At 41.9% G+C, this 24346-nt stretch overlaps 1 protein-coding gene across 1 annotated transcript in view; it reads right to left on the bottom strand.

The window, feature by feature from the left end:
- Positions 1 to 279: 279 nt before the first annotated feature.
- The window catches only part of STAC (SH3 and cysteine rich domain), a 160594-nt gene continuing 136527 nt past the window's right edge, over positions 280 to 24346 (bottom strand). The window contains exons 9-11 of the mRNA XM_006890605.1: positions 13854 to 13905; positions 13619 to 13756; positions 280 to 378 (exon numbers count right to left, since the gene is read on the bottom strand). Of these exons, the coding sequence (XP_006890667.1) occupies positions 280 to 378; positions 13619 to 13756; positions 13854 to 13905 (289 nt within the window). The remainder of the gene's footprint in view (positions 379 to 13618; positions 13757 to 13853; positions 13906 to 24346) is intronic.

Here is a 24346-nt window from a genome sequence, read left to right on the forward strand (position 1 = left end):
GGAGAGTCCTGGGGAGGAACAGCTGTGGGTCGCAGCCCAGTGACTGCCTCCGGGTGTGGAGACTCTGCCGGCAGACTCCCCTCAGCCTTGAGGTGCTGCCTGGTGGTTCCTCTGTTCTGTTGCTGTTGCCCCGCGGTCTCAGTTCCTCCAGTCCTGTCTCACTGGTTCCTGGGTGGCCGGGTCAGTGCGACAACTCCCTGGGTCTAACACAGTGTGAGATGGGGCAGACAGCATCGCCAGCAGAGCTTTGCCTACTGCACAAGGAGAAGGGGCTGGCGATCAGATGTTCTCAAGGACATCGAGGGGGACAAGGCCTCTCTTCTTCCCGCTGAGGACTCTAATAAAGCCATCTTGTTGTTCTTCAGAAGTCACACAGATCTGAATGCCAAAGGGAGAAAGAAAAATAAAAAAGGAAAAGATGTTAGCATTAACAAGAAAGCTAGAAGCTTGAATCACTGCTGATTGAGGTCACAGAAACACAGAATTAGAACACAGAGAACAATTTCAGGGTGGGGATTTCACTCCAAGAGCAACAGTCAGCATTACAATAGAGAAAGTATTGAAGCTGTCAATGATTTCATCTTGTTTACATCAACAATTAACACCCTTGGTACCAACAGTCAGGGTTCCAGGAGACCTATTGCATTGGGCAAGTCTGTGGTCACAGACCTTTCCAAAATGCTGACGAGCAATGATACCAGTATAAAGACTAAAGTGCGCCTGACTCAGGCCATGGTCTTCTCAATCACTTGCTGTGCATCAGAGACCTGGGCAATGAATAAAGGTTTCAGAAAAAGACTTGATGCCTTTGAGTTGTGGTGTTGGAGAAGAGTACTGAATGTCTCGTGACAGCCAAAAGAACAAACAGATACGTATGGAAGAAAGTGCAGCCAGTGTGATCCTTGGAAGCAAAGATGGCAAAGCTTTGTCCTTCCTACTCTGGACATGTAGCTAGGCAAGGCTTTTCCTAGGAAAGGGACACCATGACTGGAAAGAAGGAGGGCCAGTGAAGGGCCCAATGAGATAGACTGATACAGCGACTTCAGCTACGGGCTCTAGTGTATTAGATGATGACGATCGTCCAGGTTGGTTGTTCATAGGGTCACTATCAGTTGTACTCAACTTGACAGCACCTACCAGCAACAACAAGAAATAAGCTTGCTAAAGCATTAGGCAGACCTGGGTTTGGAAGTAGGCTTACCTTCTGAGACACAGCTTTATGAAGGGGATCAGAAATATGAGATTAATAACACTGTGCCCCTAAAGTCAGTGATTATTTATCACAGAGCTTAATATAGGGTATGTGATGACTCCTCAACATTATTTTAACAACCTAAATAACAGGTACCATTGAGACGTGTCTACCATGTACTTGGAATTTGATATGTGCCCCATGTAATATCAGGACGTCAAAGGGAGCTATTGCAGTCCTGATTCCAAGTCAACAGCAGAAACCATTTCTCATTTACCAAAATAAGACCACCTGTGCTGGACTTAGAAGGTGGTAAATATGTGGGGAGCCTTGCCACTCATGAGGGCAGGTGAGGGTAGATATGGGCAGAGGGAGATTAGAAGAGGTTTTTGAAGAGAGTAGTTAGTGTGCTGTGAGTTTCTGTCGGCTAATCTGCTTCCATTGGTGGTGGATTATGCCTTATGCTGGATTCCCTGGAGATGGTCCCAGAGAGTTGCAAGTGATTTATTGAAGAGGCACTTTGTAAAGACATGGACAATGAGAGAGGAGGGCATGAAGGAGCCAAACTAGGATGTGGTCTCGGCTGGACGCTATCTCCGCCTGGTCCCACAGGAAGTTCTGAGCATGACTGGTATCACAGGGTTGCTCCACTTTAAAGCATTGAGTTTGGCTTTTTGTACCTGATATCAATCAGTTGTATAGTTCTTGGCCAAGGTTGGGTGAATAAGTAAAGCTAGATTTAGTAGAAAAGACACATCTCAAAGATGTGATAGGGATGGACCTTCCACTTTTGAAAGAAGATGTGGAGGAAGCCCCCATATCTGTTTTGACTACTCAGGGAATGAAACTTCATGGACTGAATTGTATCTTGCTCTCTGTCTCCCAAAATATGTGTTAACGTGGCTTAGGCAAAATTCTCTGGCTGTCATAACAGGAGTCCAGAACAAAGGCTGCACAGTGGAGTGGACTTGGGGGGAGGGACTGTATAACAATGAAATAATTTTTCTTTTACTTTTCAAAGAGAAGAGCGAATGGGGGGAGGGAGACGGTGGACAGGGAGAAAAGTGCAACAATGAATGAGTGGACATCCAAAGTCTCTGTAGACTTTCATTAAAATTAATAATAAAAAAAGGAGGGGGGAAAATGTTACATTGGAGAAATCTGCTGTCTAGGACACCTTTAAAGTGTTAATGAACAAGTATGTCAGTTTAAGAACTAAGGTACACATGATCCAAGCCATGACATTTAAAAAAGAAGTTGTTTTTAATTATTATTATTATTATTAATGGAAATGTACAGATACTTTGGATTTCCATTCATTCATTGTTTTACTTTTTCCACCCCTCCCCTCTAGTTCGTTCTTCTCTTTGAAAAGTAGAAGAAAAATTCTTTCATTATTATGCAATCCCTCCCCTCAAGTCCGCTCCACTGTGCAGCCTTTGTTCTGGAGTCATGACAATAATACCTAATCATATATCCCCTCATCTGTTTGAATGCAGTTTACATAATTTATCCCATCTTTCTCGGTCTCCCTCCCAACCCTTATGTCATTCCTGTTTTACAACAGTGGCACTATGCAATATTTGTCCTTTTGTGACTGAGATATTTCACCCAGCATAATGTCCTCCAGGGTCACCCATTTTGAATAATATTGCATGAGGTCCTTGTTTTTCAATGCAGTATAGTATTCCGTTGTGTGAATATACCAGAGCTGCTCTATCCATTCGTTTGTTGATGGGCACTTAGGTTGTTTCCAATTCTTTGCTATTGTGAACCAAGCCGCAATAAACATGAGTGTGCATATATCTGCTTGGGTGGCAGTTATGGTTTCTTTGGTGTATAATCCAAGTAGTGGAATTGCTGGATCAAATGGTATTTCTATATGCAACTTTTTGAGAAAGCGTCATACTGTCTTCCATAGTGGCAGCACCATTTTACACTCGAACCAACAGTGAATAAGGGTTCCAGTTTCTCCACAACCTCACCAGCATTTGTTGTTTGCTGTTCTGTTAAATTTTGCTATTCTTACTGAGGTGAGATTATATCTCATAGTTGTTTTGATTTGCATCTCAGAGCTAAGGATTTTGAACATTTCTTCATGTGTCTGTTATGTTGACCATCTGAATGTCTTCTTTGGTGAAATGTCTGTTCATATCCTGTGCTCATTTTTCTATTGGGTTGTTTATCTTTATCGTGTGGTGACTGAGTGTTTTTTAAATGGCTTCCCTTTTTACCCTGTTGAAAAAGTTTTTGGATGTGAATAGGGATTTGACTCTTAGAAGGTCCCAAGCATCTATTTTATCCTTTCCTGGCTGCAGATTTTTCAGGATGCTTCGCAGACTGTTGATGTTGTGGATTAAGATGTCTAGAGTTCTTCCAAGCTTTTCTTTAATCAAGTTTATAGTCCTTGGTTTTAGTCCTAGGTCCATGATCCACCTTGAGTTGGTTTTTGTGTATGGAGTGAGGTGTGGATCTTGCTTGAGATTTCTGCAGATAGTTTTCCAATTTTGCCAACATCATTTGTTAAAAAAAGCCATGCCGTTTTCAAATGCTTCATATGCATGTGAGAAAGTTGAGTAGCAGATAAAGAAAATGGAAGAATTATTGATGGTGTTGAATTTTAGTGTTGGCAATATTGAAAATACCTGGGCTGCAAAAAGAATGGACAGATTTATCTTACAGAAAATACAACCACAGAGACGATGATGGTGAAACTTAAAAACCCTGGGTTCTCTGTTGTAACAAGTGAACTCTGTTCTTGTAGTGCAAAATGATGCACAGATAAAACATAAGAGAACGAGGACAGCCATGCCTTAATATCTACAAAGATGGACACACAATATTTTGCCCACGTTACTCTATATGTAAGTCCCTTATCTGACATGTCACTACCAAATATATCATAAAGTGTTCTGAAACTGTTAAAAATGGCTAAACACTGTTAGAAATAGGACACCTCATTTTTAGCACAAATAGTCTATCAAAAACAACTGAAAGGGAACAAATAACAGAAGATAAACTTGAAATGGTAACCTCCTAAACATCAACTACATACGCTTATTGTTGTTGTTATGTGCCGTCAAGTCGCTTGCGACTCATACACTTATAGAAAGTCTTTATCAAGAGTGAAAAGACAACCTGTGGACCATGGGTCCGATTTCTGAAAGAAATAGACAATGTCAGCTCAAAAGAAAAAGAAGCCATCCAATGAACAATGGGCAAAGGACATGCAGAGGTACTTCAACAGAGAGGACCACAGTGTGGCTAACAATCATACAGCAAGATGTTCTTGGTCGTTCACCATTACTCTTGCTACGTCCTGTCTAGCAGACAATCTGTACATAGACAATCTGAACAACAGAACAACTCTACCTAAACTGCACCATCCTCACAATATCTGCTAGGTTGACTTTTGTTTGTTTGTTTTTTGCGGGGGGTGGGGTGGGGTGGGGTGTTTGGCAATCTGTATCAATTTACCTTATTGAGAGTCAACTTCTGTTTTGTTGGCCTATACTTTATGCAGCATTTCATCCCTTTCAAAAATGGCACAGATAAAAATAAACAATAAATGATGGCAAGGTTGTGGAGAGACTGGAGTTCTTATCCCTTACTGATAGGGCTGTAAATAATGGAAATGCAGAGGAAATGACGTAGAAATAGCAATGCTTTTGATCCCATAATCTTACTACTAGATACATAGTCTAGAGATAAAAGTGACATTAAGAAGGCAGCAGGACTCTGTAAGATGGGGGGGCCCCCGGTTGGGTGAAGGGCAAGGGGAAAGGTTGGGGGGTTTGGTTTTTTTTAAATTTTTTTCCTTTTTTTATTTAAGCCTTTTGTTTAGTGTCAACAAGACCTCCTGGAGGCCCCTCGGGCCTCATGTTATTATTTTTTGGAGGAACAGTCTTCTAAGTTGTATGGCATTCTCCTGTCAATTTGCTGTACTGAGGTTTTCTGGGATTGCTGTGATGCTGAAACTTGTGCCACTGGAGTGTGAAATGCTATAAAGGTTGCCCAAGGTGGACAGGGTGTGGCAGAGCTCCCACTTTAAGACAGGTTTGGGAAGCAGGAGTGGCATCCATTTCCTAAACCACATGCCTCTGGAAAGTCTATGAACGTGGAGAAATGACCACAGTGACAGAAAGGCTTCAGGTCTTTTGTTTACAGGGTCGCTATGAGTCAATGCTAGACTCGATGACAATCAGCAACAACATATTCACCACAGGGAGCGCTAGTGGACTAGAGGTAAGAATCTGCACTGCAATCCTAAAGGCACTCAATTCGAATCCACCAGCTGCCCCACGGGAGAAGGATGGGCAATCTCCTCCCATACATTCACTGCTTCTGAAAACCCACTGGAGGGTCAGCTATTGGTCAGTTCTGACTTGAAAGTACACAACAACAACAACAACAAAACCAACAACATAATGATTACAGTGTTATTCACAATAACAAACCCCTGAAAACTACCTACATGCCTATCAGTGTATGAATAGATAGACAAATTACATCACAAAACCACAGTGAAATACTACACAGCTATAGAGAATACTGCACAGTCTTAGAAGATAGAGGATTATGGAGCATCTATGACAAGGATGAATTTGGAGGACATTATATTGAGTGAAATAAGTCAACCACAAGAAGGCAAATATTGCATGGTCTTACTTTTATAAAAAATCAGGGGTAAATGAATACACAAGAAAATAATGTACTTTGATGGTTACCAGAGACGAGAGGGTAAGGAATGGGAATCACTTTATAGATTGTGGATTGTTATTTTAGTAATGGCAAAGGTAATATCCAGATTTAGATAAAGTATGCAGAACTTTAATAAGGTAGGTGAAGATACCAAGAAGTATGTAAAAATAAGGCACAAATCTGGTAACTGTGGCAGTGGATATAATTTTGCAATACAAAAGAATAACCACCCCAAAATATGAATGTAATCGCACAGGTATATATGTGTGTAGGAAAGTATATTTGGCCACCTGTGTGTGTATCTGTAAGCACATGTATGCACATACTTGAATGTGCTGTATATATTTCATTTATAAAGCATATGGGGACTCACTCACAGAGACTTCCTAGATGTATCCCGACACCCTACAGATTGTTTACTGGGTCAATGGCTTATACGATTTATAGACTGATAGGACAACTCAGTCAGCTGGCATGCCATAGTTCATAAAAGTTAGTGTTCTGCATTCTGATTTGATGAGAAGCTTTAAAAGTGTGTGACTGGCCATGTAAGAGAAAACTATTGGTCCTTCCTCTCTGGAGCAAAAACAGAATAAAGGAAACCAATGGTTCAAAGTAGAAAGTGCTGCACGTGAACCATGGCCTCTCGTACTCTGAGACCGGAAGTCCTGGATGGTGCCTGACCAACACACTGGCCTCTCTGACCGTGGATACAAGAGGAGCTCCTGGGAAGAACAGGAGAATAATGTCGAACACAATGAAAATTCCTAAAGGCAGCCAGAAGTATTGAACCAATAGGCCAGAGGAACTCCTGAAACGACAGTCATATGGTAGTCTTTGAAACTGGAACTGAAATTACGCCTGGAGAGAATTATTTAGTCAATGGTTTGGCTTACAAAAGAACACAATATCATTCTTGAGTATTTTATGAGACCAACTGGTCAACATTTACCTTGAAACAAACATGACAAGACAAGGAGGGACAGGGAAGCTAGATTGATGGAAATGAAACAACCAGATGCAAATAAGGAAAAAAACAGACCCATTGTGAAAATGGTAACCACTATCATAGACCAATTTTTAGAAAAAGATACATAAAAATTGTGTTTTGTATAGTATTTAGTTTTTTTTTTTAAAAAAAATGTGTTTTGGTTAACAATTACTAAGATAAGAAAAGGTGGAGAACTAAACAGGATGTTGTTGTTGTTATTATGTGCCATCGAGTCGCCTGCAACTCATAGCGACCCTATGTACAACAGCCCTAAACCCTGCTCTATCCTGTGCCAATCGTACTGTCTCCGACAATCCCATCCCCATTATCCCAGTCACTGAATCAATCCACCTCATAGAGGGCCTTCCCCTCCTGCGCTGTCCCTTCACCCTCCCAAGCAAGCTATAAAAATATAAATGTATGAATGAGAAGCAATTTGGCAGAAACTACATGAAAGTGTTTAGATTAATACCAACTTGATAACTAAATTACTTGAGATTTATATTTTCTTCATTATATAGATACACTTTTATTTTATGTTTCCCACCAAAAATTGTCCCTGTAAGTGTATTTTAACTTTATACGTAAACATTTTGTCCTTTAAGTTTTGTCAAGGACTTCAGAAATAAATCATTAATGTTTTACAGGGATAATAAACCTATGGAGGAATTTAAAGAAATAGTTTTATCTTTAAAGGTGATAAAGATTTAAAAAAATATTTTAAACATGGAAACATAGTCTGTGCCAAGACAAACTTGAGCTGTGCTTACAACAAACAAATTACTTAATTCTGTTTGGAAAGAAGGGCTCTTTGAAAATGTAATAATTGTAAGACAAATTAACCCCAGAGGCAGAAAATGTGATTTAATCTTAAAGAGATGCATTGCATTTATTTTCAGAATCAACTTTCTCCCGTTTCCCTGCGAAACGGTCATTTGTCTTATTATATTTCTAGAGTTATAAATGTAATACTGCCAATGTTCTGGTGGCTACTAGGTAATTTGAAGTGTCAGCGGCCATTACAGAACTTTCCATTTAGACTTTATTGTGAGCGGTGATAGCTGAAAGGAAAAGCTACTTTTGCTGCTGAATTGAGGCTTCACATCAAGGGGCACAAGGAACTTTCATGTGCAGTTCAAGAGGGAGATGAGATTTTTTCATATTCAGTGGCAACTTTATCAGAACTGCACCACATTGAAATCTGCTTCTGTTCTAAAAACCATGCTCTTTATAGTACATTCTAAACCAGTTACCATTCAGTTGATTTGAACTCATGGTGACTCCGTGCCTCTCAGAGTGGAACCATACTCTGTAAAGTCTTCAATAGCTGATTGTTGTTGTTGTTGTTGATTGCCTTTGAGTTGAACATGACTCATAGTGACTTTGCCCTCTCCAGGACAAACCTGTTTGTTCTCCTAGCAGTCCATGGTATGTTCAACATTATTCTCCAGCACCACAGCTCAAAGGCATTAATTCTGTTTCTATCATCCTTAGTCACTGTCCAGCTCTCTGATGCAGTGCACGCAAGTGTGAAGACTATGGCCAAGCCCTAGGTTGGACAAATACTGAGAGTTATGGCATTCTCCTGGAAAAATTACAGGCAAGACCCTGCTGGTGTGGGGTCCAGGCATGAGTTGGTTCTAACTCAATGAAAACAACAACAACAGTAACAAGAGTTGTAGAAGCTGGTTTGCTTTGCTCATCCCTCAGTCTCTCTCTCACCCTAGCAGATCATCATCTGCTAGAGAATTGGGGTGTGAAGACGACTTCCAGAAAATATCTTCTTTGACAAATCTGACCAAGCAAGCAGTTGGTGAGAGTCACTGTGCAGTTCACCGCTTAATTTCTGGAAATTCACCAACTTGGGCAAATTCTAATTTGCTTTCTGGTTTCACGGATTTGTATTTTCATCATCTCTCTCTCTCTCTCTCTCTCTCTCTCTCTCTCTCTCTCTCTCACACACACACACACACACAAATACACATGTTTCATCTAGAATGGAGAAGCAAAAGTTATTCTGAGGGAAAAAAAATCAAATGCACCGGCAAGGTTATTTAACAACGCTTTGCCAAGAAAGATAATCAACCTTTGCAGATTTATTTGGCTGTGGGATTTTCCATATTTTTGGAATAGGAAGGATACAGCTTGGTAATCTCGGAGCAGTTCAAATGTTGCCAAAGACTCAAGCTGGGATAAGTTCTTGCCTGCTCTGTGAAGGGGGTGTGGAGTTAGAGACAGGGTCTTAGTTCTGATGATGATGAATCAATTGTCTGGAGTAAAAGTGTGATTCAGAAGAGAGATCTTGTGAGCAAGCATGTGCTCTCAAGGGCCCCTCTCATCCTTTGGGACTCATAAGTGATGAGACTCACGTATGACATTTCTCTTTCCCGGCAGTCAGCCATGCCAATGGTTTGGACTGTTGGTCTCATTCTGTGTTGTTCAGAGCCATAGATATGGGAAAACACTGTGTTCTTGTCTGAACACCCATGTTTAAATCTCAGTCTGGTCAATTTCAAGGTTTTTGCCCCTTGAGCAATGCATACCTACTATAAATCTTTGTTTCCTCATTTATAAACTAGAAAGGAATCATTAGAAATGTTGAAAATGCATAGGGCAACTATGGGACCTCAAATACGTGTTGTAGGGTAGATAAGCCTTAGAAATGTCATGTATTTATGGATATACACCATAATAAAATGACTGTTATCATACCCATATTTAACAAAACACAGGCAAAAACTAGGGTGAAAGTACAGACCTCAGTGCCCTGATTCCAGAAGGGTTTCAGAGATTTTAATAATGGGATAGCACTGAACGGCACATATTTCTGAGGGCATTTGCATTTATATAAGCAGCAGGCGCTGTAAGTTATTGATGTTGGGTGCCATTGAGTCGAGTGTGACTCACAGCGACCCTATGAACAACGGATCTGATCAGGTACTGGAATTAGATACAGCAGTAAGGAGATACAATGATGTCCTTGTGTGTGTGTGTACATCACAGAGCAGAAACCTAGGAAAAACACTGCAACACTGCATGTATCTTTACATGATTGGATTCAAAGGAGAAGACTGAATATTTTAAAAATATTTTAATTTTAATATTCTGGGATAATTTGAATAGAGAAGACATAAACACCCTCAAATAAGTCTTCCAGTTGCTTTCTATTCTGTTTATATTAATTTTTACTACATTAAATCATCAACATTTAAGTTATTTCTTCATTGATTATGAAACTGTCATTTACGATGGCAATGTAAGAGTTGACAATGTCTGTCCCTTTTTTTTTTCTAGTTATGGATAACTGACCATGTCAAGGTCTTTTTTTTTTTGGTTTGTTTTACTTAAATTTATTATTAATTTCAGTAAAAATTTAGAGACTTTGGATTTCCATTCATTCATTGTTGCACTTTTCTCCCCTCCCAACCTTCCCACCAAGTACACTACCCTCTTGGAAAAGTAAAAGAAAAATTCTTTCATTGTTTTACAATCCCTCTCCCCAGGTCCACTCCACCATGCAGCCTTCTCTGGACTCCTGCCATGACAAAAATACCTAATCACATATCCCTTTTAAACAGTTTTCTCCCTCCTCTGTTTCAATGCAGTATACGTTATTGAACCCATCTTTCTCAGTCTCTCCCAACCCCAAGGTCAGTCCTGTTTTACAACAGTGGCACCATGCAGTATTTGTCCCTTTCTTCTTGATCTCTCTTAACTTCCCCAAAGAAGAAGAAGGTGCTGGGCCCCATGTACTAGGTGTCTGTCACACTCTCCCATACCTCAAGTCTCCATAGTTACAGCCAACTTGGCAGTAACTCACAATAACTGTAACTTTAAAGCTTCCAATTGCTTCCTTCTATTGCTTTGCGCTGGGTATCCTGGGAAATTCGGAGAGTCCCACTAGCATGACTGAAAGATTCAGATTGGCTCTCAGCCGTTGGGAAAGCTGTGAGGAGGACTAGGAGCCCTGCTGGCAGAGTGGGTTTAGTGCTAGGTTGCTAACAGAAAGTTTGGTAGTTCAAACCTACCAGCTGCTCTAGGGGAAAGCAATGAGGCCGTCAGCTCCTGCTACGATTTACAGCCTTGCAAAGTCTATGGGAAGTTCTCCTCTGGCCGACAGGGTGTCTATGAGTTGGAATCACCTTGATGGCAGTGAATCTTGGAGGTTTTTTGGGGGCCAGTCTGCTGCTCTGTATGCTAAGCTTTGGTTCCAATGATAAAATCAAGGCTGCAGGCTCCACTTGCATCTCTCTTACTGTGTTTATATAGGGAGGTGGGCGGATGACTGGGGTCTGGACTTGGATTGTTGTCTTCTGTCCATAAGAGATGATTAACATCATCACACCTACCCTTGGTGCTTAACACGCCCATGTTGAATTAATCATCCCCATTGTTCTGCCTTCCTTCCTAATCCTCCCCATTGTGAATAGTGCTGCGAGAATGTCTTTTCTGCATACAATTTTCTCTGTGTCGTAGATGAAAGTCTTAGGCTGCATTTTAGAAAACTAAATCACTGGTACTCATAAGGGTAAGAAATTTCCTGGCTCTTAATACATGACACCAAATTACCATCTAAAAGGAATGGACCAATTTATCCCAGTATTTATGAGAATGGCATTTTCCCTGAACCCACATCCACTTTTATTAAAAATGTAGGGAAAATAACATTGACATTTATTGAGTTCTCATCTTCTCGAACATTTTATTTCTCTAAATATAAGAGAGGCTTCTAAAAAAGCTTTTTTTTAGATTATAATTTTTCTTTATATCTTTTATTTCAGACATTCTCTAGACTAGTTCTAAAGAAAAGTTATAACTTTATTCTTTAGGGATATATATATTATTTTAAAATGGATAAAAAAGTAATTTTCAGAACTTAATATATTAGCTGTAGAATATAAAATGTTTAATCAATTTGGGTGATTTTTTTTAATTAAAAAGGAGATATAAAGTAGTAAACTAATTGACTTGTGGGAATTAGTAACTATTTTTGAAGACAACTTGAATCATTCAATTCTGTTGATCTGGGGTAATGTTAAATATATACTTGAAGTTTTCATTTTGTAATTCCTTGTAGGGAGAGACATACCACATTCAAACAACCACAGGCATTTACTGCCATCTAACTCTGAGATGTGAAGTCCATTATCAGACTTTGTGGGGAGAGAAAACATAGTTTTCATTTTTAAGTGTGTTCCATGCATATTTTGAGAAAATGTGCCTGGGTATACTATTTTAGACAGATGATACAGTAAATGGCATGGGGACAGTTAGATTCAGAGAAGGGACATTAGGTGATCCCCATTCTGCTGGACAATGACAAAGAAAGAAGGAGAGGACGGTAAAGACACAGCTGTGTGCGTTCCATTCCTCTGTCTGAGTCAACACACCAGAGGTCAGGTGGAGGAGAAAGAAAGAAGCAGCTGGAAGACGTGTAGATGCCAGCAGTTCACTGCTCAAACCTCCGAAAATTGATAGCATCCTTGAAAACTCTACATTTAACATGGTACTTAAACAAGATGACGCCAGTCACATGGTAGATTAGATTTAAGATGTCCAGGGCATAGGCTTAACAGTAGCCCAAGTTCTCCCTGTCTCACCTGGTTCAGTGAATAAGCAGAGGCTGGAAACCAGAATGGAGAGGGGTATGACCAGAGGCAAATACTGTGGACTGAGGAGACAGCATAGACCCCATTTTTTATAAAGCCCCATTTAATACCAGAAGCAGAAGCGAGTCATAAAAATTCTTAGCTTAAGGCAAACACAAATGCCCCGGGTAAAGTCTTATCCGTCCTTGCAAAGTAAAGAATTAACTAGTGTCTAGGTGACACAAAAAGAGTAGAGGTGGGAAAAGTAGCCAGCCTGTCAAAAGGCGACCCACATGACTGATCCCCCGACCCACCAACCATGATCTCAGTCTCCCTGCCCCAACAGTGGCACCCAGGAAAGCCATAAAAGCAATTATGAGGGGGGACTCGGGGCTTTTTCCCTCGCCACCTTCTGAAGGAGGGAGAAAGTCTCCACATGTGGAATAAAGTGCTTATTTGTATTTACAAATGTGTGGATTAATTCTTTTGAGGGGCATTTCGTGGGCAGAACATGGACCATGGCATATAAATACAAACAATAGCAAGGGATCTTCAAGAGATGAACATGGTGGTGGACACTAGCATGAACTCCAGACTAGAATAGCTGTCCAAATCAGGACCCAGTGGTATCCGCAGAGAACCATGGGGACCAGATGTCCTTCCTCTGCCACCATGACGTCTAGGAATGTTAGGACATTTGGGGTTTGCATATTTGACTCTAGTGGTTAAATGTTTAACCTAAACGTAGAGCATATTGGACACTCCAAGGGCAAAAGCCATGACAATTTGCATCACCAGATTGTTGTGTTGTACCACTGAGTTGGAAACCTCTGGTGGATTTTCAGAGGCAGTTAATTGCTCTGGAAGAGATGACCCATTCTTCTCCCATGGAGCAGCTGTGGGGATTCGAACTATGCAGCACAGCTTTTTACCAGTAGGGCACCAAAGCTCCCTTACAGTTTTGGAAACTGTCCACTGTCCTATTGGGTCCCTCTGATTAGGAATCAACTTGATGGTACACCAGGGACACGACTGGAATAAGTATAATTTTTTTAAAAAAGTGTAACTTTTCCCAAGGTGAATCTCTATCTATTAAAATGACTGTGATATGTAGTCCCATTTAAATGTGTTTATGGCTTGACTTACCTGATTCTCTTTGAGTGTTATCTGGCCCTGTTCCTTACAGCCAATAAAGGTTCTAACACATCTGTAAATCTTCTCATCCTGTTGTACTCTCTGAACAAAGTTGGCTGGAAAGAAGCCGATTCTGTCGTGGATTTTCCCCTGAAAGTAAAAGACAACACACATGCATGACTGTGGCAGTTATTATCATTAATAACTTTTTGTATAACTTTTTGTTTGTATAATTAAAATGACTTACTTTCCACCAGTCTTCGTTGGAATCTTCTAGAAGAGTAATCATGTCTCCCGGCCTAAAATGGAGAATGGATGAGTTGAGTGGAGATGTGGAGGGAGGAAAAGAATAAGATACTTAAAAGCTAGAAGTAGTGGTTTTTCATTTAGTCAGATAATTTTAAATAAAATTATAAAATTTAAGTACAGATGCACCCCATTCATGAAAGCAGCCTTATCAATACACTGGGAGTAAGCACAATTTTGGGGCTGCATTTAAAACATAAGTTTAGCTTTATTTTTTATGCACAAGACTTTGTAGTAACATTGTTTAAAATACAAATATTTTTGAGTCTGTGAATTTCATGGTCCAGGTCTTCCATCATATTCTGCCCAGAGAGGATGACAGCTGGGGAACTTGTGTGTCTTGTTCGAGTCTTCGCTATCCACTTATATGGAGACATGTATATGTATTTTGGTTATTTCTTTTGTGAACTACTGACCTCTGTTGTTGTGCACTGTGGAGTCAGAAATGCCCCATAGCTGACTCTTTGGTGGGTTTTCAGAGGCAGTTAATTGGACGGCAGGATATTGCCCGTCCTTCTTCCACGGAGTGGCTGGCAGATTCGACCCATGCACATTTGGTATTGCAGTGCAGGTTCTTACCACTAGGCCACCAGAGCCCCGGAATCCATCCATAATTCTGTTTTTCTTTAGAACCTTCTAGAGCCTGACACTTTTAACTTACGTCTCTTTTTCTATTACTTTCTTTTTCTTAATTAATTTGACTGAAAGTTTACAGAGACTTAGGGTTTCCAGTCATTCACTGTTGCACATTTCTCTGTGCCTACCTCCTTCCCCCCAATTCACTCTTCTCCTTGAAAAAGAAAAGAAAAACTCTTTCATTGTTCTTCAGTCCCTTCCCCCAAGTCCACTCCACTGTGCAGCCTTCATTCTGGACTCCTGTCATGACAATAATACCTAACCATATATCCCTTTTAAACAGTCCCTTATCTGTTTGAGTGCAGTGTACATCATTCCTCCCCTCCTGCTCTGTCTTCCCTCAATCCCAATGTCAGCCCTGTTTTACAACTTTCTATTACTTCTGTTTTTCTTAATTGCCATCAAGTCAACCATACATAGGAACCTTATCAACAACAGACCTGAACCTGGCCCTAGCCTGTGCCATCCTTATGATCTCTGATATACTCCAGCCCATTGGTATAGTTGCTGGGTCAACCTATCTCATTGAGGGTCTTCCTCTCTTTCGCTGACCCTCCAACTTTTCCAGCATGAAGTCTCTCTCCACACACTGGGTCCTACGCCCCAAGTGAATGAGACCAAGTTTCCCTATTCGTATCTCTAAGGAGCACTCTGGTTGCATTTCTTCAGGATAGATTTGTTTGTTCACCTTTAATGTCAGCATTCCAGAATTTTAGTGTTAAACTGAGCACACACACACACACACACATACATTGTTGTTGTTACGTGCCGTCGAGTCACCCGCGACTCATAGCGACCCTATGTACAACAGCCCTAAACTCCGCTCTGTCCTGTGCCAATCGCACTGTCTCTGACACTCCCATCCCAATGATCCCAGTCACTGAATCAATCCACCTCATAGAGGGCCTTCCTCTCCTGCGCCGTCCCTCCACCCTCCCAAGCAGGATGTCCCTCTCTAAGGACCGGTCTCTCCTCACAACATGTCCAAAGTAAGTTAGACGGAGCCTCAGAATCCTTGCCTCCAAGGAGCCACCCGATTTAACCCTCTCCAGGACGAATCTGTTTGTTTTCCTAGCAGTCCATGATATTCTCAATACTCTTCTCCAGCACCACAGCTCAAAGGCATCAATTCTCCTTCTGTCCTCCTTGGTCATTGTCCAACTCTCTGATGCATAACAGGTGATTGTGAAGACCATGGCCTGTATCAGACGCACCTTAGTCTCCAGAGAGACACCACTGCTCTTCAGCACTTTGGAGAGGTCCCTAACAGCAGACTTTGCCATGGCAATACGCCTTTTAATTTCCTGGCTGCTGGTGCCAAGACTGTTGACTATGGAGCCAAGCAAACTAAAGCTGTGAACAATCTCAATCCCTTCACCATCCATCCTGATGCTGCCAATTGGTCCAGTGGTGAGAATCTTTGTCTTCTTGACATTGAGCCTCAATCCATATTGTAGGCTGCAGTCCTTGACACTCTGCAGCAGGCGCTTCAGGTCCTCCTCAGTTTCAGCAAGCAGGGTTGTGTCATCCGCATAACGCAGATTGTTGATAAATCGTGCACCAGTCTTGACCCCACATTTCTCCTCATAGAGCCCAGCCTCCCGGATAATCTGTTCTGCATATAGGTTGAAAAGGTATGGAGATAGGATGCATCCCTGGCATACGCCCTTCCCAATTTTGAACCATGCAGTGTTCCCTTGCTCTGTTCTGACGACTGCCTCCTGGTCCAAGTATAAGTTTCGCATTAGAACAATCAAGTGTTCTGGGATTCCCATTCTTCTCAGAGTCAGCCACAGTTTGTTATGATCTACACAGTCAAATGCCTTTGCATAGTCAATGAAACACAGATAGACAGTCCTCTGGTATTCCCTGCTTTCAGCCAAGAGCCATCTAACATCAGCTACAATATCTCTAGTACCACGACCCCTTCTGAAACCAGCCGGGACTTCTGGTAGTTCTCTGTTGATGTGCTGTTCCAGTCGTTTTTGGATAATCTTCAGTAAAATCTTGCTTGCATGTGAAATCAGTGAAATTGTTCTGTAGTTTCCACATTTGGTTGGGTCGCCTTTCTTTGGGATAGGAACAAATATTGATCTCTTCCAGTCAGTTGGCCAAGTGCACACATACATACATATACATAAACATATGTGCTTCCATCATTCATTCACTGAGAATTACTTGGGCTTAACTTAAGCCTTGAGAGTTATTCTTATTGCTGTTCCCTCCCTTTTCTACTAGTTTCTTTAAAAAATTCGAATACATCTAATTTTCAAAAACAAATTCTTTCCATTTCCCTCACCCCGCCCCCCATCAAATTGTACAGGCCCATGATAATGCGTGTTACTTCCTCATATTTGGTACTTACTGGAGTTTATAACTTAAAGACTCATTAATTTTCACTTTGAAAAAATGGACTGCCTTTTCTTTTATTGTTTTCTCACATCCATTTTCTTTATTCTGGCCACATAGAATATGTAGTTGGTAGTGTATGGGGAATTTTTTTTGTCAACTCTTTAGAACGTTTGTTTTTCCTCACACAGCTCTCATATCTTATTTTTTTTTTAACCTCTGCAATCTTACATTTTTTCATGGTTTTAACTTCCTAGTCTAGGAAGCTCTGACGGCCCAATGGCGAGTGAACATTACTACATTTTTACAACACCTCATCTCAGGTGGCCCAGTGGGTAAGGAGATGTACAACCACCACAGAGACAAGAGCTCTGAATCTACCAGCTGTGCCTTGCGAGCCAGAGGGGCAATCTCCTCCTGTGCCATTTACAACCTCGGAAAACCTGGTGGAAGGTCAGCTATGAGTTCTCACTTCATGGCAGTGAATTGTTAAGAGTTGAGTCACGTATTTGTGCCCAGCGATGTTCTTTCTGTCATTTGGCACAATAATAATGAGCAATTTTAAAGGAAAAACACAGTTTCTGTAGGAAGCCATCCTGAGGAGATCTTAGCTTTGCTACATATAACACTCCTGACATGCAGCCCTACCCTGTCCATCTCTGACTGACTACGCCTACCTCTTTACCTGTAAATCAACACCTTGGGGCATGCCCCTCCCTCTCTATTGTAAACTGATAGCCTAGGGCTGGGTTCCCTGGCAGCCCAGCCTCCTCAGCTGCCTATTTATTGCAGAATTCTGTGAATAAACTTTGAGGCTTGATCAGAGAACTTTGACTTGCCTCCTTTCTTGTGTTCCTGTCCCTCTCCCCCTCTCAATCCACACATAGCCCTCTCTAGAACACGTGTGAACCTGCAGGTCAGTTTCAAGTTTCCAAGAGTTATTTATCATTTCCTGCAGGTTTTGTTTTCACTGTTAATTTTCTGTTGTTGTTGACTGCCTTCAAGTTGAGCATGACTCATAGTGGCCCTACGAACAAAAGGCCTGAAGCTCCTCTATGACTATCAGCATTTATCAAAGTTCATAGAGTTTCTGGAAGCATGTTGTTTAGGAAGTGGATGCCACTCCTGCTTCCAAACCTGTCATAGTATGTTATTGTTGTTATGTGCCTTTGAGTCATCTGCGATGTGTAGTGGCCATACATACAGCAGCTCTGAACCCTTTCCTGCCCTGAACGAGTCTCACTAACTCTGATACACCAACCCCCATTGCTCCACTTACAGTATCAATCCATCTTATTTTGTTATGGATATATTATTACAACAGATCTTACTGAAGAGATTACATTTTTTACAAAAATATTTTTTCTCTTTAAGGTATTTATTTCCTCCAGGATTAGTCTGCTTCTTATCTTACCACCTGTTCCCATCAAGGCATTTTCTTAGTTGTCTCTGTGCTGATGAATGACAATGAAGGTGGACGTGTGTATAACTGGATGCCTGTCTCTGCTATGATTTACATCAATATTTGCAGTGAGTTTTCTTCTTAAGAGGATGATCATGAGTTCTGTTGGAGAGCACAGGGTGCATCCGTTGGCACTTTTGTTTTTAGATTCTTGAAAAATGCACATGGTCTGAGTTTCCTACCACTGACTGCTGTCTGAGGAGGCTTCTTTAACTGCTTCCCCGGGTCAGTTCACTCTCCTGCTAAGTCAAGTTGCCTTTCCTTTTCCCTTTTCAGTCTGAGAGGTGCAGAATTCTTTCAACTTGATTCTGCTTCTCCTTCAGGCTTCTGTGTCCCCATGAAAACCTTCCTCAGGCACTGTCTCCCATTCTTAGGAGTACACTTTGTTTAGTGCTGGAGTCAGACAGCATTGTCCCTCTGAGGCTGTGGAGAAACTGGAACCCTTATTCACTCTTGGTGGGAGTGTAAAATGGTGCAACCACTGTGGAAGGCTGTACGGCACTTTCTAAAAAAGTTGCAAATAGAAATACCATTTGACCCAGCATTTCCACTACTGGGAATATATCCTAATGAAACTGTAACTGCCACTCAAGCCAATATATGCACACACATATTTATTATGGCTTTGTTCACAATAGCAAAAAAGTTGGATACTACCTAAGTGTCCGTCATCAAACAAATGGATAGAGAAGCTGTGGTATATTCACACAATGGAATACTACCCTGCATGGAAAACCAAGGAACTCATGCAATATTACACAAAATGGATGACCCTGGAGGACATTATGCAGAGTGAGATATCTAAGTCACAAGAGGACAAATATTGCATAGTGCCACTCTTGTAAAACAGGACTGACATCAAGGTTGAGGGAGACTGAGAAAGAGGGGACAAATTATACTGCATTGAAATACATGAGGAACAGAACTGTTTAAAAGGGATATGTGATTAAGCATTATTGTCATAACAGGAGTCTAGAATGAAGGCTGCATAGCGGAGTGGACTTGGGGGAGGGATTGCATAACAGTGAAAGAATTTTTCTTTTACTTTTCAAAGAGGAAAGCGAATTGAGGGGAGGGGTGGGCAGGGAGAAAAGTATAACGATGAATGAATGGAAATCCAAAGTCTCTGTAAACTTTCATTAATGATAGTAATAACGCCTTCCTCGGGCACTGTCTCCCATTCTTGGGAGTACAGGTCCTTGTTTAATGCTCGAGTCAGACAACATTGTGCCTCTTGCTCATTAGAAGTAATAATGTGTTAGGAACACAGCTCTCCCATTGTTTTGGGACTCTTAGCTATCTATTGCTACAGCAGTGCTGCATAATTAAATCCTAAAGCCTCACTCACTCACTCACTCACTCACTCACATGCTTGGGCGCTGGCTTGCTGGTGGCTGAATGAAAGGGTTGACATGATCTTGCTCCATGTTTCTTAAACTCAAGAGGGTCAGACTGGAGAGTGATGTCAATGACAAAGGTTCAAGAGTAGCAAGTGGAACAAAATGAGAACCACTCTAAACCTCTCAGGCCTCGGTTAGAAGCCATGCATTGTCACTTCTGCCTCAGTTTACTGGCTCAAGCAATCAAGGCTAGTGTAGAGTTAAGGCCAGAGTATCAGGTTCCACATACTTAACGAGATGAACTATAACAGGCATGCACACGGGGAGGCTGGGGTGAAGGATCTGGGCCCTGCAGGCACCCTCACGCTCTTGGATGAACTGGCTTCGAATGCAGGTTTTTCCTGTATATGCTCTTACAATTAAAGGGTTCTTTTTAAAAATTTCTTATTGTGATTTGTGGTAGAACAATGGGTGGTTTCTTCCCATTAAGATTTACAGCCTCAGAAACTTGGAGGGTGGCCATGGGTCTGAAATGACTTGGGGGCAGTGGGTTTGGTTTCTGTTGTTTTGTTTTATTCCTGAGATTTGAGCCAAAGTTTACAGAGTCAACCGATTCGCTGTCCAAGAATCCTCACATATTACGTTTCTTGGCATTGATTACAACCCACATATTGTTCTGGCACTTCCATTCATCCTGTCCTATCCCTTCTTCCCTTCTGAGCTTTATTCCTGGGGAAATGCTGTCTTTTTGACCCTGTCCCATTGGCTGTTGTAAGGAGTCATTCCTCGACACTCGTGTTACTGTTCACATTCTCAGCCTGTGTATTGTTTGGATGGATGCTGGTGGTGGTGATTTTTATTTCAGGCTTGGAAGGTGACAAAGGACCCCATTCTCAGGGATTCTACCAGCCGCTATGCATCAGAGAGCTGGACAATGACTAGGGAGGATAGAAGGAGAATCGATGCCTTTGAGCTGTGGTGCTGGAGAAGAGGGTTGAATATACCGTGGACTGCTAAGAAAACAAACAGGTTTGTCCTAGAGAGGGTTAAACCAGGCTGCTCCTTGGAGGCAAGGATTCTGAAGCTTTGTCTGACATACGTTGGACATGTTGTAAGGAGGGACCAGTCCTTGAAGAGGGACATCATGCTTGGGAGGGTGGAGGGACAGCGCAGGAGAGGAAGACCCTCTATGAGGTGAATTGATTCAGTGACTGGGTTAATGGGGGTGGGATTGTCGGAGATGGTGAGATTGGCACAGGACAGAGCAGGGTTTAGGGCTGTTATACATAGAGTCACTATGAGTTGCAGGCGACTCGACAGCACATAACAACAGCAACAACTATGAGACTAGTCAGCCTGGACTTTTACTAAAGGTTTTACTGTTTGCTTTTCCCGAGCTTTCTCTCTTTCTTAGTAGTTTTGTTTTCTAACAATTTTCACTATCCTCAACCCAATTTAATTTGCCTTAATGTGATACCATTCTCAAGAGTTTTGACTCTCTCCTGGCATTCTTCCTCGTTTAACTAAAACCAATACCCTTGTCTTCTGACAATTCATGGGATCGTAACAAGAAGGGGAGTAGATCTGTGCGCTCCTTTCTGCTCTTCTGATTCAATCTCCTTTGCTGTCATTTTCAGTTCTCAGCTAATACATCCCTTCATAGGGGCCTCCATGTACCTGAAGCCTGAAACACAACTTGCATGCTGGGACTTCAGCAGTCACAGTTTCATGCTGATGTCCCAGAAAGAGAGATGGCTGGAAAACACTCCTTCCCAGGCAAAGGATTTAATTAAGCAGCAAGGATGTAAGTCAGTGCTGAAAAAGACTTTTAGTGCCAACAGATTTATTTAACCCAAGAAACCATGGATCAAGAAACTATGTGTTGTTATCAAACACGGCGAGGGTTTGGAAGACATTTTAAGCAGGAAGAATGGAGCTGGCAGTTGGGGGAAGTATCTGTTTTTACGCGGGAAATCAGAAGCTGCCTGAATCTGAGCCTCTACTCCCATGGTCTGTTGTGTTACATTTGCCATCCACTTGACCACAAGTCATAGCAACCCTCTGAACAGAAGATCAGAACCTTGCTCTCTCCTGTGCTTGCCTCACAAGCTCCACTTTGCTCTAGCTTTCGCTGTCCTCGTTGTAAAGCTATCTTGGGGAGGGCCTTCCTCTCTTTCACGGACCCTCTCTACTCTTCCCAGTGTAATGTCTTCCCCTTCTAACAGTGTGTCCTGAGATGAAGTTTCACTATCCTTGCCTCTAAAGAGCACCTTGCTTACGCTCCAAGACGGACTTGTTTGCGCTCTTGGTAGCCTGTGTCACATTCATTACTGCTCCCCAGCATGACTGGAGACCGTCTTTGTACCATGTCCAGACAGAGGCGGTTCTGAGTGTGTGACTGTGTTAACCAAACACCATGCTTGAATGAATGGTGGTGGTGGTTGGCGGGCATCGGGCTGACTCTGACGCACAGTGACTGTACGTACAGCCAAATCCTTGGCCCACTCTGGTGCCATTCTCACAATCTCTGCTGTGCGTAAGCTCCTTGTTGGAGTCACTGCCTCAATCTAGCTCAAAGGGGAGTCTTCTGTCTTTCACTGACCCTTCATCTGTCCAAGCATGATGCTCCTTTTCAGGGATAGGGTCCTTATGACAACATGCCCAAGTATTTGGGGAGGAGATGGGGTGATGCTGAGTTGCCTACGATTCATAGTAACATGATGAACAACAGATCTGAACCCTGCCCTGCCCTACATTACTACCCTTACAATCTCTGTTTTACTTGAGCCCACTGTTACAGTCACTGTGTGTCTCTGAGGGTCTTCCTCTAGTTCTCTGACCCTCCACCTGGTCAAACATGAGGCTCCTTTCCAAGGACTAGCGCCTCCCAACAACATGCCCAAAGTATGTGAGACAAAGCTTCACCATCCTTGCCTCCCAGGAGCCCGCTGGTTGCACTTTCTCCAAAGCATACGTGTTTGTTCTCTTGGCAGTTCAGGGAATAGCCAGTGCCTTTCTCCACAACTCAAAAGCATTGATTGCTCCTCCATCATCTTTAGTAACTTTCCAACTTTCAGATGCATCTCAAGTAACCTAGAAGACCACAGCCAGACCCAAGTGCCTCTTAGTCTTTAATATCATTGCTCTTTAGAACTTGGCAGAGGTCCTTGACCATGGGCTTGCCCAGTGCAACACATCTTCTCATCTCTTGGCTGTTGGTTCCAAGGGTAATATCTGCCTAAGCACACCCATGGCTGTGGGATTTGTACTCAGGCCTTGTGCCAGACATCACCCTTCAGTCACGGCACTCGGGAAAGGGTCTCCTTTCAACCACTGTGGGCTTGGACCCCTTGCAAATTTCCGCATGTCCTAGCATCCATCCTTCCCTGAGTCCAGGAACGTCTCAGATCAGGCATCCCAGGTGTAAAGGACATGTTTTTCTCCTACTTCTCCTTATTGGTTGTACAGAGGTTGCTCTGTCTCTGCTTGCTTGTTTAACCTCTTGTATAAATTCCCCATTCCCAGGGAAATTCTCCTAGTGTTGAATCAGGACTGTGATGTAAGGCTATCATGTTTGATGTTACTCTTCTTGGAACGGACTGGCTGAGGACATCATTACATAACTGTCAAAGCACTGAGAATTACAACCCAACCAAGCTGACACATATCTTGGGAGGTGAGGGAGGGACGCACAATTCAATCCTTGACATGCTGTGTAGAACAGAGTGGAAACAGCCTATAGAGTTCCCAACGCCGTAAGTCTGTATGGAAGCTGAGTGTCCCATCTTTCACTTCCTAACCATCTGGTGGGTTTGAACTATCCATCTTTTGCTAGTAGCCTACATTTAACCACTGTGCCTTGAGAGATCCTTAATCTTGTAATAAATAGATGCTATTATGTTTGTTAAGATACAGCTCCTGCTGTCAAGCTGTTTATAATCTCAAAGGAGAAAGACATGGGAACCAACCATTTATTGTTACGTTTCATTGCTGAACCGAGAATATGTTAAAGGGTTACAAACAGGAGTGCAAATAATCCCAAAGAAAATTCCCAAACAAATACACCTTTTAAAGCCTCAGCTACTTGAATTCTATTTACATACTTGCATGTGATGCATCATAAATATATAATGACCTATGTTTACTTTGCAAAGTTGCCAGGCGGGTTAAATAGGAAAGCTTACGTGTAAATTTTGATTGATACACAATAAAGAGCTTAATGAATGCTAATTTCCTTTTAAAAAGTGATTTTGACTTGGAAATGAGACTATCGAGTGATCATTGCATTTTAAATAAATGTTCCCTCAAGTTCTTGCCAAGAGTGGCTGGTTAATGAACTAGCATTTAACTACATGCTTGAAGTGACTTTACGCATTGACCTCCACTTTGGTTCAGAGCTGTGGGAAGGGTCTTTTCCTCACTTTACATTCCCCAGACCTTCACTCTCCACTGGAGATAAGGACCACAGAGGTTAAGGGGGGCCCTCAAAGTTAGACTGGCATTTCAGTGATGAGGTGGAAAGGGTGGCAGTGGAGATACTGGAAGGATTGGTGGTAGATAAATAGCTTGCAGGTGGACAGCAATTCTAATTGGGTGAAGTGGGCATCACCAAGTGCATTTTTTTCAAATTATTTATTTTTTTATTTT

This window comes from Elephantulus edwardii, unplaced genomic scaffold (genome assembly GCF_000299155.1).
Source record: "Elephantulus edwardii isolate Elephantulus edwardi_28Jun2011 unplaced genomic scaffold, EleEdw1.0 scaffold00091, whole genome shotgun sequence".
In the NCBI taxonomy this organism is placed as follows: Eukaryota; Metazoa; Chordata; class Mammalia; order Macroscelidea; family Macroscelididae; genus Elephantulus; species Elephantulus edwardii.